This window comes from Anopheles nili, chromosome 2 (assembly GCF_943737925.1).
Source record: "Anopheles nili chromosome 2, idAnoNiliSN_F5_01, whole genome shotgun sequence".
Lineage (NCBI taxonomy): Eukaryota > Metazoa > Arthropoda > Insecta > Diptera > Culicidae > Anopheles > Anopheles nili.
This window is the reverse complement of record NC_071291.1, coordinates 5539826-5553364: the sequence shown is the minus strand read 5'-3', so window position 1 is coordinate 5553364 and position 13539 is coordinate 5539826. Positions and strand designations below refer to the sequence as shown.

General features: G+C 50.0%; 1 protein-coding gene across 1 annotated transcript in view; it reads right to left on the bottom strand.

Moving 5' to 3' along the window:
• LOC128721627 (hemicentin-1) overlaps positions 1-13539 on the bottom strand; it is a 145843-nt gene that overhangs the window by 34977 nt on the left and 97327 nt on the right. The window contains exon 10 of the mRNA XM_053815398.1: positions 9395-9554. Coding sequence (XP_053671373.1) covers positions 9395-9554 — 160 coding nt within the window. The remainder of the gene's footprint in view (positions 1-9394; positions 9555-13539) is intronic.

Below are 13539 nucleotides of genomic sequence, written 5' to 3'. Positions count from 1 at the left end.
GGGGATGTTCCTTCGGTCGCAATCCTTTACCGGGCACGGGACCACGAAAACCCACCGAAACCGAATCTATAAATCAACCGAATGTGACGCAATTGTTCTTTATTACTTTTCCGAATGGGATTTTTGGGAGGGCGTGCGCGCGTTTTACCTTCTCCCGGTACGCTGTTTCAGCTGCAGCACCAAAACATCGTGACTGTGTGACTGTGCGGAGGTCCTTGCGCATGGTGCTCCTCGGCATAAATGTCAACCCAATCAAAGGTGGCCGGCGACGAACGACGCAGCGAACTGTCACTACTGGGTGGCTCGAGAGGTAAGAAAAAGTGCGCATCAATCTGTCAAAAATCCTCACGCCGTGTCACTCGCGTCCAGGTAAGGCAACGTGCAACATTTCGCTTCACTTTCTCTTTCCCAGCCGAGGTGCTGCGAAAAGGAAGCCCATCACAAACACGCCCGAACCATCAGTCGACGAATGGGCACGCACGGGTGGCATTTGATGGATGGAAAATATTTGCGCCCGTGCGTCCTCGTGCGCGTGGTTTTCCTGTGGGCTCGTTACGGCGTACCGACGGTGCTCTTAGTTCGTGATTGATTCCGTGGTCGAGCGAAATTGAATTCCAAATGAGGCTGGTGGATCTTAAATTTTGAACCACAGGCCGTCCACCGGGCGGCCATAATTTTGGTTTACCGAGGCCGAGTGCGGGACAATATCGTGTGCTTTCGGTTACTTTTTCAGAGCGGAAAGGATCCGCACACCCGCGCATTTCGCTTGTCATTGGAAATGAATGAAAATTAACTTTTATTCCATGCGGTGCAATTCCGCATCTATTTAGGTCGACCGAGCACGTCCCTTCGAGCACGGAGGAAAAGGCCTCGTTAAGGTAATTTCGTTTACCACCGACGACGGTGGGCACGAGGCCACCTGGTGGGAGTTTATTTTGATAAATGAAAATTAAGAAATTTATGGCCTTGTTATCGGCGTGTCCTGCGAGCCAACGGGGGACACTCCTCGGGACAGCTCCCTGTAGCTGCTGTGGGTTGGGAAAAGTGATAAAAATCACACGCTGCGTCGTGCGTCGTGTACCGACCGTGGCTTGGGATTTAGAACCGTGTGACCCACGTGACGCATACGTGGCCGTAGCAGCCATCGTCCCAACACCAGCATCAGTTTCGTCCGGTGGGTTGAACAACGAGCCGGGACAGGCTAATCAATCTCCAGCTACCGGGAAAACCGGCCGTCCTGTGAGGGTCGGGTCTCCCAACGGGTGGGCTTTGGCATCTCGACGCCGGTCCACCACGGGTCCCGTTGGTGGTCGTTTATCGTTTGCCCGCACCATGATGGGCGGGCGTGCATAAAACGGGCCCACAAATTATGTGACCTCGTCCTAAACCCGTCCCGCAATTTGCTCGATCGATCCGCACAAGGGTGGCCTCGCTTACAACGATCCGGGTTGTTCGGGTTTTATTTGACCTACTCCGCGGCGCGTGTTCGCTCGTGTTCCTCACGCTTTTTACGTCTCCATTTGCTAAGCCCTTCGAACCGGCAACGGCGGCAGTTCAGTGTTGGGCTCGCCGTTTTATTGCGACCGACGGTGGGTCATTTGAAAATGAAAAATAAACCCATCCACGACCGGGGGTAGAGTGACAAACAGCTCGTAGACAAAGGTGCTAAATGCAATGCTGGGCCGTGTTACCGCCACGCCACACGCGGGATAATGACGGCTGCAGAGCATAAAATCCTTTTCCCATTTCCGCGCCATTCGCGTGCGAAATGAAGCCAGTAGCCGCGCCGTGTCGCGTTTTCTTTTCTTCGGTCGCCCTTTTCGGTCGTTGCTTGTGTGCCTCCCATTCTCGGTTGGCGCGTGCAAAATGTCAAGCGAAAACACACATCAAACACGACGAAAGGCCCGACGGTGAACCCGCAAACGGCAAACAAACCGGGCCGGTGATGAAGCGCGAAGTAAAAGCTTTCCCCACAAAATTAGAACCATTAAATCATTTTTATTAGCTTTTGCCATGCAAATGGATGGCTTTCGATTCTGACGCGTGGCAACGTGGCCGCGTTCCGTTCGGTTCCGTTCGGTTTCGGTTGCCCTTTGATTGGGTCGCTTTCCCATTTTCTGGCCGTCCGGTCGGTTTTATGACCCGGTGGAAGGGGGGGGGGAGGTCGTTTCATCTTCTTCTTTTTTGTGGGTCTCTCTTTTCCGTCCTCGCGCGAGCCTACTTTGATTGATTTTTCTGCTCCACGTGGGTGAGAGCACATAATTACGAGATGTCGGGTGTTTTTTGTTCGCTCGTTTTGATGGGCTTAATATTTTTTTCTTTATACCCTTCAAAACCTCCCCGACGAAATGATGTATGTGTGTGTGTGCGTTTCTGGTTTTATTTTCAATTATCGCCAATGTTCGCAAACCAAAACCACCCTCGCAGCGCATGGTTGGTGACACGATTTGATAATGGGATTTTTGTTCGCTCGAAAGAACGCGTGCCCGAACGATGGATTGATTTTTGCCCTTGCGCCCACGGGTGAAGGGTTATGACAATATATCGTAACCGTGTGGTGTTTGCGTTGCTGCAGCGCACCCGCTTTGGGGCGGAAATTTAGCACAGCACCGAGGGAGACGAAGTTTCGGAAAATCCCCTCGTTTCGTGGTGTCTTTTACGCCGGAAGCGCGGAATGCACCACTCTCGTGCATTGTGCATTTTAAATCATTGCATCAGCTTTTACCAGTACATTCTCTCTCTCTTTCACGGTAAGCAAAAAGCTCCTGCATCAGATCGCACACGCGCTGAATGTTTTATGAACACCGTACCGAAAAGTTTGTTTGCACATTTGTGGCAGATAGTTCGCCATCCATTTCCCGGACCCCGAGGGAGACACGGTACGCTCTCGGTGCGTTCCATCACGAATGGTCATACAAATTAGTTTCATCTGTTGCTAAAACTTTCTCCCGAGGGGTGTGATGGTGATCCCGACGGGTTGGTTTTATTTATTTTATATCACCCATGCCCGGACGTAAACGAGCCTTTGATTTGTAACTCGCCGTCTAATATGCGTCGGTGGTGGTCTCGAACGAGAGGAGGCGCTGAGGTGAAACTAAATCACGTGGAACTGGGCTGTTTTGCACCTGCACCCCTGTGCCAATACCGCTGCTGTTGGTCGTGTTGTTGAGAAGCTGAAAATGCAACCGTCACCACCACCGGAGGGTTGTGCAAGGGTTGGCTAAATTTCGATTTCCTCTTGGGGTGGCTTTTTGGGTGAGTGGGAGTGGGTGCCAAAAAACCAACCCTTCGTCCCGTTGGCCCTGTCCGATCGTATCCAAGGTGACCGCTGGTGGACGAACCGAGTGTGCCATTATCATGTGTCCGGATGTGCCACCGGGAGATTCGGCCATTCGTTGACTCGTCCGACTCGCCGGTGGAGCTTTTACACTTTTAAGCATGTGGTCCCTACCGGTCCCTGCCGGTAAGTACAGGGCTCGCTCTCCATTTACAGGGTTTGCGCCTCGCGGGAAAGGTCACCGAGGGTTTGAGAGGTGTTTGGACAAAATTTATTTGCCCCCGTTTCGTTCTGCCCCAAACCCACGACACCCGTGGATGTTGTGGACGGATGCGAACGTACGGACGGTGCCATTTCCAATCTGCCATTCGTCGAGGAAGCGTCCGCGGGCGCACACGCTCAAGGAAGCGCAACCAGCAACCAGCACCGAATGTTTTATTACATCTGCATAAAGTGCTAACATATTCATATCAAAATCAAATAACATAAATATATTTGCAATAAAATATCTCTCTCCTGCGCTCTTTTCGGATCTGTCCCACATTTTGTGCGGGCTTTTTCCATGTGTGGGGGAGGAGGGAGTGAAAACGGACGGGTGGTACCGACATGTGCTGGCTTTTCCGTCACGTTACGAGTGTGGCGTTACGTACGACGTGAAGCGCGCCGAGCGTTAGACGTTTGCCGTTTAGAGCTCTCATCGTCCGACATCGAGCCCATTGGGTTTGGAGCAATGACGACGACGACGGTGATGATGATGATGGCGATGATGGTGCTGATGATGGTCGGGTGTGATGGTTCGTTAGCGACGATGGTTCCAGCGCCACATGTGCATCCGACGTTCCCGGCCGGCAAGCACTAGGTCGTCGGGTTTGGCAACATTTCGTTTATCCTTTTGGTTGCTGGCCCCAGTTTATCTAGCCCGTATGGTGTACACCTTATCTAATTTTGCCAAGCGACGGTGCTTGCTTTAACTTGATGCTCGGTGCTGCTAGACGATTGTGAATGCGTCCGAAACTGCAGGATGCATCCCATCGGTAGGATGTTGCTTTTGCACCGAAACATACGGGTGCTTTGTTTCGGTAGGAGACCAAAATAAATGATCTTCCCTCACACGGGCGCGTTGGCGTGGCGGTGAGTGGAGGATCCTCGGGAAAGCTTCAACACCACCCACACGAGACACCCGGAAATGGATGGATGGATGGATGGACGATAAGCAATTGAATTCATTAACGATTTTATGTAATAAATCTGCCTCGTCAGTGGAATGAATCACCGACGAGCTCGTGAAAGCACACAAAATGGGAGCACAGTAGGCTATTAAAAGTTACATGAAGCTTGCAAACAATACGGTGTTTTTTTAAGGCAATGTAAGCTGTTTAAGCAACGCTTGAAGCAATCGAGCTTTTAATGACGGTGTCGGATGATCGCCGATTGTAGTTGCGTTTCAAAGGGTTTATTCAAACTTGTGGTGAGTTGTTATATTTTAAACTGGAGAGGAAGTCAATTTGAAGCCTCTAATTTCTTATTGGATGTATTTGGATGTGGTTTAAGATTGACTGTCTGGCAGAAGCTCTACCCGTTCGGGTTTCCTTCAAACTTTTCCAGCTCTACCAAACTCCGAACATGACCATAAAGTACCAGCCATCTTTGGCGGTAAAAACGCTCCGCTGAGATACGGCGTTACAAAACGATCAAATGCATACGGCTGCTTGTTGCAGCGCCAGGAGGATTCCCCACGAGCCAGCCCGTTCCGTCGGGTTTGCTATAAACTATAACAATAACTTTAAATGTTTTATTCAAACGAGTTTCCCGTACCGCACGGTTTTGCGGTTCCGAGCTTTGTTTGTGAATGTCGTTCCGTTTTTTTTGTTGTTGCCTGTTTCCTGCTTCTTCTCGCTCGGTATTGCATCCTCCCAATCCGGCTCAGGCGTCGATCCGAGAGGCGTGCGAGGTTTGTATGCACATTGTACATAAATTTCGTTTGATGAATGCAGAAACTCCATCTTCCGGTGAGCGTGTAGCTTGGCAGCAATCTTCGATGCACAATTTCCCGTTTTGGATTGTGCCTGGGATTCAGGACTCCATTTACCATGCAGCGGCGTTTCCTCCATTCAGTTCCGTCTCTTTCGCTCCGTTAAAGAAGGAAGGGAAAAGTTTGCGCCCAATTTGCGTACCCAACCGTGGACCTTCTGGGAGGGAATGAAATCTGTGGTGTCGGAACACCGAGGCGGCATCCGCAAGAACAAATTTCTGGCTCGTAATCCAAGTGGCCTTGCGCTCGAACGTCCGCTCCAGAACGCAGCCGGCGAATGAGAAGGTCTGGCTGGTGGCTGCGTTCGTTCGTTCGATCGAGCGGATGAAATATTAACATATTAGATGGAAAATAAGTTTCCGAGCTCAGCCCTCCCAACCTGCCCGGGTTTGGAGGAAAGTCAATTGAATTGTAAATAAAATTCGTTTGAAGTAGCGTACGGGCGTTTCGGGTGCGTTTGACGGTACCCAAGCCCGGTGCCAACGCAAAAGCCAGACAGACAGACCGGAGCCGGAGTGGGACGAATAAAAACTTTATCCGGGCTGGTTTTCCTCGGAGCTCGGTGCAGCAAACTCCGGCAACAATACCCTCGCCCACAGAGCGCCCGGAACCGGCCGAGCATTTACACCACTCGCACCCGTTCGCAAAAGTGCTCGAGCGAAAAGTTGGTTCCGGGGGCGAAAACGAAACGGACAAGGAGAACGAAATACGAAATCGTATTTGTCTTGAGCACATTTCATGCGTTTCATCGATGAATATATTTCCGTCCGTGGTTCAGAATGGGCTTCAGATTTGGTGGCATGGAGTGCGGTGCGAAAGGCGATAAGAAAGTTTGCCTAAAATATGCTAACATTTCGGAAATGGTGGCGCAAGCGAACGGTGCAGCCGGTGGAAAATGAGTTTTTATTGATGTTGTAGCGCCAGCGAGAAAGCACCGGCGTAATCTTCCGATTCGTTGCTTCAAAGGTGTGAGGCCGAATGCTCGATCGGTCGGGCTGGTCGTAACTTTGTTTGCTCCAGAAATATGCCACTCGGTATGGGTAATATGTTTGATTCACATTCAATTGGGTTTGCGCATCGATCGCACCCGCGTATCGCTGGGGGTGTGGAAGTTTTCACGCAACATATCGCCGCCCGTTGGTTGGATAATGATACTTCAAAAGGAAACGCGAGCTTGTCGAGCTGATTAACATTTTCTCATAAATTCCACTCGGAATGCCGCTCAAATCAAACGATTTCTTTCAACCGGGACCGATTAAAATCCCCGACCGTTGTTGGGAATGTGGAAAATTCTTCCAACCGCAGCCAAGCGTTTTGCGGAAATATCCCCTCCATTTGAATACCGATGCTCACCGCCAGAAAGAAGCGGTTGCTGGAAGTTACAGTGCCACCGGGCAATGCTGCAGCTTGCAGGGTGTAAAACTTGCCGGCTTAGCACCGCTGTTTACAAGCCGGCCCCAGGAACTCTGCAGCCCTGGATTTGTAACCGCTCCGTGTGCAGTTTGCGGCGAAAAAGAATCGCTTCGGTGCTGATGGTGTGTAGGCAGCAGTAGACAGCAGCAGCAGGTTGCAAGCAAGAAGTGGAAACGAACGCGGGTGTCGAATGCACTTCACGTGGCCAAAAATCTCGCTGCAGTAAGAGCAAGTTTTGGGCGCCCTCGAGAATCTTCCCCGGGCGAGATGCATCTCACACCGGGATCATTTTCGATGGCGCACCTAAGCACCACCACAAGGGTTAGGGTGGTCTGGAAGCTAGCTGCGCAGCCGGACACGTTCGGGAAATTTTAAAATAAACACAATAATTTACATGCAAAAGTGTATCTCGCTCCTTTTTTACCCGTTCGCACGATCATGTCCCGCAAAGTTGTGCTCGGTTTCGTGTTGCCGTCTCGTGGCGGTTTTGCCACCAGGGAGGTTGGTGTTGGGTTTATACTCTGGAGGGTGAGTTGGCTGAGTTTTCGAGGTGCACCACAGGCCCCACGATGGAATGGCATCGCTGGTAAGCGCCACCGACGCCACTCGACAGCGTCGTTTCTCCAGCAATCCCGGGAAGCGTTTGCTCCAGCTGGGGGGAAAATGTGCTCACGCCACGAAAAATTTCACCAAAATTTGCCTCCTCTGCTACTCAGTGCTACTGGCCGGTTTGGTCGGCGGCGGTAGTCGAATGAGGTTGCGAAACAAAACCCCAAGGGGAAGCCAAAAGACCCTCGAATTCTGACGGCTGGGTGGGAGCGTAAATATTTTTGCAAGTGCAGCGAAACTTTTGTGACTAATGAGTTTTCTCTGGTGAATTTTTAGTTATTTTTCTACCACTCGGCTAGCGAAACAACCAGGCAGTTTGTTTGTGTTCGTGCTTTCCGCATTTCGATGCGATCGAAACTTGCTCCGTGGGGAGTTCTTGGGAGCGTGGGTTTTTTTTCCATTCTCAGAGGAGCATCATGGGGTTGAGAATAATAGTTGTTCAAAAGACAACATTAAAACATGCACCGGGTGGTACTACTGGGAAAAAGCTATCTGAATTACAAGCTAATACCCGTGGCACAATACCATATGTTTTTGACGAAACAAGAAATATGATGATGAAATCGCATTTAAAATCAGTTTTTAAATGGAAAGTTTCCCTTCGTACACTAGAAACCATTAGCAAAACAGATCTGTACTTTCCGGAGAATCGGCTTTGAATAAAACAAAAAACCTATGATGTACAACGTATGATGTGGTTCATGGTTCTGTTGTATGAATTTGCCAGATTTGATATTCCGTGAACGAACTCATACTACCAAGGACAAGAAAAACAATTTTCACGATTTTACGCCAAAGCTTGTAAGCTGACTGGTGCAGCATGATGCATGACCCATTCCAGGGCACTATATTAAAATCCCCAACAAAGGTGTAACGCGATTGTAAATTGTGACCTCAATATTTGCAGCACCGCGGAACTCAACACCCTTGTCCAATGCCCCCCCCCCCCATGATGGTGAGGTGCAATCCCGGGTGCGAGCGGGCGAATTAAATTATCAACATTATGGTACAAATATTGCCAAACAAACGACTGCTGGCGCGCTGGGGGGATGAACATTCTTGACGCCACGGGGATTGAAATGGATTTTTCTTCCCCACCCGAGTGAAGCTGTCCACGCCGCTGACTTGCTGGTGTGCCGGTACGTTGTTTTCCGGTCGAAACGGAACGAGAAAATCTTCCAATAAAAAAGTTTCATAAAATACCAGAACGAACGACGGCGAACGGTGGTGGTGATGTAAAAAGGTGTAACAAAGGCACGAGACCCCCCTTTGCAGCACCGAGGGCGTTTCACGTAAAAAAAGAAACCCTACCCCAGCGCACTCAGCAACTGCACATGGAAGGTGGGGGGTGGGATGAAAAACCTCGCGCGAAGAAAACAAACTGGGAAACAAATACAAATAAAGCGTAATCCGTTTCATAAATTGCCACTACTATAATCATCAATAACGCGTGGTTCGCACGGGGGAAAAACCCGTATGTGGCTGTGTGATTGTGGGATTGTGTGTCTTGTCGCATCGAAGTTGGCTTTCGCCACGCTCGGCTGTCATCGTTACCGTCACCATCATGAGCCGTCGTCGCCTGCTCGGATGGTGGATGGCGCCTTGGCGATGATGGCGACGACCACCAGGCTCTCCACGCTCCAGCGGCACAACATGGGAGTGAATGTGTGCCAAAGACGTGGGAGTAAGGAGGAAACTTTTCCACACGTGTCGCGTTGCCAGTGGCAGGCTTCGCGGAAGCGAGAACTTTTACAGCACACCCGTCCATTGCACGTGAAGGGATCCCTGTTTCCGGTGGCTTCAGAAGCGAGACGAGCTAGTTAGCTTGTCTTGTGTTCGGTGCATGCGTCGCGCTCGTCATCACCTTTTTACCTTCGTTGTCGCACAAGGTGACAATCAATGGTGGTGATGAGTGCGGTGAGCGAGATCATGCATTGGCTTGGATGCTTGGTGTGCAAAATTCGGTTCTAAGCCAGGGGTGTTTATTTTCTGGGAGGCTTAAAGCTTTCCCAATGCACGGGCGCGTAGGTGAACGAGTCTGCAGGGTGATTGGTTGGACTTACACATCACTTTCAGGTCGACCGTGTTGCTTTCGCCGTCTCCCTCGACGTTCGACGCGATGCAGGTGTAGTTACCGGCCTGGTGACGTGTCACCGTTTGCAGTGCCAGCGCTGTGCTGCTCATGATGACGCCCGACTTGGAGTTGTGCTGAACGACTTGTTCCTGAAATGAGCAAGTGAAGAAAATCGGAACGTTAGCAGGCTTCGGTGGGAAAAGATAGGCAGCGGGCAGCCTTATCAGCAACACCATTGGCAACGGGTGGTGGAAAATTCGCAAATGCGTCTCGCGTTGCTTGATGAGATTCGCTTTGCCGGCTCGTTTCCGATGGGCGTGTGAAATGAGCGCAAAATATCTGCGGTTGCCGGCAAGGAACAGTGTTTTCCCACGAAGCGGCCATCGACGGGCAAATGGCGCGATCTGTTTCCTCACTCACTCCGGAAGGTGTCGCAGGGTGTTTGCGCTTTAGCAGGCTCGGCTGTTGTTTTTTTTTTGTGCCTCGCTTCCGAATCACTTTGAAGTTATTAGCCAATGGCACGAAATGAGACGCACGCAGACGGACGAGTGGGTGCACTGGCGAAGGACGGAAATGACAGCCTGTCCGGGATGGCGTACGAGATGGCAGGTACATTAAGTGAAATAAAATTTTCGTTATGATCATAAAAATATGCCACGGCTGATGGTACGGCTTTTGCGAGCGCGCAAGCAAACAACATCAGACCACTGAGGCAAACGACGGATGCTTTCCACCCCAGCCGCATCGTTCTCGCTCCGCTGCGGCATCAGAAACGACCGGATAGGGCAGGGAGATGAGATAACGGATGGCGGGAAAAGTCAAAAGTGAGGAAAAACAAGTGCGTAGGCAGTAAATTTGAGCTTTATTATTATGATTATTTATTTAGAGTCTGCAGTGGGCGCACGCCCCCTCGCGAACGTTTTGCCCGCACCGCCACCGCCACAGCACGCAGCCATCGCCCGTACGCAGCCACTTCGGTAGAACGAGCTACCATGCGTCTCCATCGCACGCGTACGATGCTGCGATGGCGTTCGTTGGTGGCACCCGCAGGGCACCGTTGAGCATCGAAAAGATACATCCAAGCCCAGGGTTTTGTGCCTTGCGGTGACGCTAAGCACGGGGCTTTATCCTCGCTAGCTCACCACGCTCAGGTGATACGCCGAGGAACCTCACCGTTTAATGTAACGGTTTTGGCAGCAGCAAGCCGTGAGCTAAAACTGAAGCCCTCCGTCTCTGGGCCACTTTAATGTGGCCGGGCATGATCCGCACGGTGGGGTCGTAAAAAAGCATGAATGAAAATGGCACATACCACGCGGCTTCGTAGGAAACACGACACGCGAATGCGAACCAAGCGAAGGTTTAGTTTTTTGTTCGCCCTCTGCACCGGGAGATTATGAATGTCCGCGTTGCCGTGTGCGCGCGGTGCCGTATATTACGATCATGCCGCTCATGGTAAGTTGGCGTTAAACGCACAAATAACGCATCATAATGCGGCGCATGTGTGCGACGGGCCATAATATTCAATACCTGCTGCAGAGGCAACGCGGTTGCCATGCTCGCTCGGGTTTGCGCACCGGAGAGATCGATTTTCATCAAACACATATTCGGTGCGTGGTTGAGGGCGATGTTTCGTTCGGTATGAGAATTTGGCTATGAGAGAAGAGAAAAAAAACGACTCGCTGGCCTTAAGCAAAATGAAGCATTTTAAGACCGAAAATAGTAATATCGTGAGGCATTTCATTAACTTTGCGCCGTGAAAGCACCGCACAAATGCTGATTGTGGTGACCTGGTTTGGGGCGTGCATGCAGAGTATTTATGATCGTAAGTGACCCAAATGGTTGTTGAACCAATTTCCGCCGGTTGATTGTGATGCATTTTGACAAAAAATTGCTCAAAAAATGCGAAACTCTCTGTCTCTATCTCGAATAACGCCAAATTATCAACCATGAGAACCGGAGAAGCACTTATGCGCTGTTTCACTGATCCTCTTCGGTAAAGTAATGAAATTTAACTTATTTCGTTATCCTGCTAGCGTTTTTATTCGAGTAGCACTCAGGGAAATGCAACTTCGCTACAACTCTCGTACGAGAAATGAACGAGTAACTAAATTTTATTGCGCTCGTAGTTCGAACTTTGTAGCAAAGTTCCGAAACAAAAAATCAACACAGAAAAACAAAATTTCTTCCCATTTTTCGCTCACCACCAAAGCAAAGCATCCGGCGTTAGATGAAACGCTGAACGTCGGACTGGCTGTTTTGGTGATTCGCTTTTTGCTTCTTGTGCACCGATAAAGTGCAGTTGGACGAGTCACCAATATTGATGGTTCGCCCTTCGCTCATCCTTACCCAGTTCGAACTAGCCCGTTTCGACGATTCTTTTTCCCTTTTCACTCACACACATACACACACACCCTCAAAAGGATCGGAGTGAGCAGTAGATAAAAAATCGCCGAGCCCCACCAAAAGAAACGAAGCAGTAAAAGTATCTCTCTCCAAAGGCTAGCAGCAAAATGGATCACGACGCCACGGTGTGGCGTAGGACGCCGAAAAGCTGTCATTTTGTGCCAATTTCGCGTCATTTTGTCGACGAAAATTCAACGCCAACGAGCGAGTCTTGTCACGGAGGCATCCGCTCTATGTTATTTTGGTGCGCGTGGGCGTTTTTTTGTTGTTGTTGTTTCAGCGTGGTCTGTTCGGTTTTCCGCTCAAGGCGCTTTTAGTGTCACCGAACGTGGAGGCCGGCCGCATGGACTCCGGAGGGTTCTCCAAACGGCGCGCAATGATTACAAAAACAATAAAGTAATAAAAGAAAATTAAATTCTAGCGGAAAATGTGTTCATTCAACGTTTATTTTAGACACGCCGCGAGAGTGGGCGCCCTGGAAAGCGCCTTTTATGGGCCAGCATAAACGAAGGGGAGCTGTGTGGCCAGGTTTGTGAGGGGATCCGTTTTCCAGCGGCGGTGGTGGACAACTATTTGGTCGTGTGATCGTGGCAGCGGTGGGGCGCAAATCCGGTGGAACAAAAACGATGCCGTTACGGGTTTTACGGTTCACCCTGTGAACGCGCGGACGGTAGACGCAGAAAGGGGGAAATTCTCTGATTTTTTGTGCTTCTTTTCCTAAAGGTAAGAGTGAAGGAAACCAACGGAAAAAAAACTAGACGGTGCCTCGGAAGTGTACCAGGGATTGTGTGGCTGCGTGAGGTTCTTGGCTTGGTGCCGTTGTTAGACAATGTCGTTTAAGACCTACTCGGGAACGTCGAGCTCAGTCGTAGATTAAATTATTATTGTCATTACACTTACATCGAGAGGCGCGCGGCAAACGTCAAACGGTGAATGGAGAAGTCGATTCTTTCGCCCACTCTCGACCATGTTCAGGAGACGCACAAAAAATACGCCCTCAACTACACTTCCGTTTGCTTGCTAGGGCACATGATCTCAAACGAAGGGCCCGGACGCGACCAAAATGGAGTCCAGTGCAGTGAAAATAAGAATCTCTCGCCTCTTGCCAGCGTTTTACAATCGGCCTGAATCGGTCCCGGCACGGGGGTGGTAAAGGTAAGAGTTTGTGTTCGTTTTCTTTTTTGTGACCACCATGCCATCGTCCGCTTTTAATGACCGACCATTACACGGAAGGATGGTCGAGAAACGGTTTGGTTCATGTTTTTTTTTTGCCTCATGCTAGCGTTCTTTGCTGCCACCACAGGAGGAAAGTGCAGCTCATTTTAATCGTTTCGAATGAGGCGTTGTTTTCCGCGAACGATGCCACTGTGGGAAGCAGGCGAACGCGCTAATTGTTGACGTTGTTGCAAGCGTTCAATTTAACTCGGAATTGGTGGGCGTTGAACAAAAAATAATAATAATATCCAGTAAACTGACTATTAGCGTGTTGTCGACGTCAACGTGGGGGCGATTTTGGAAGCGTGGGAACATCTAACGCGCCTACGGCAAAAATGAAACGTTGGAGTGTTTTATTCTGAAAAAAAATTGAGTGTTTTGTTGAAAGTAAAACTCGCATCTCACGCTCAACCTGAAAGAAAACTTTTGATGCGATCAAACCATGCATGCCCTTGGAGGCGTATAGAAGCTATTGAAGTCCTTTGCAAATAGTGAGAGAGTTCCGGTAAAACCGGT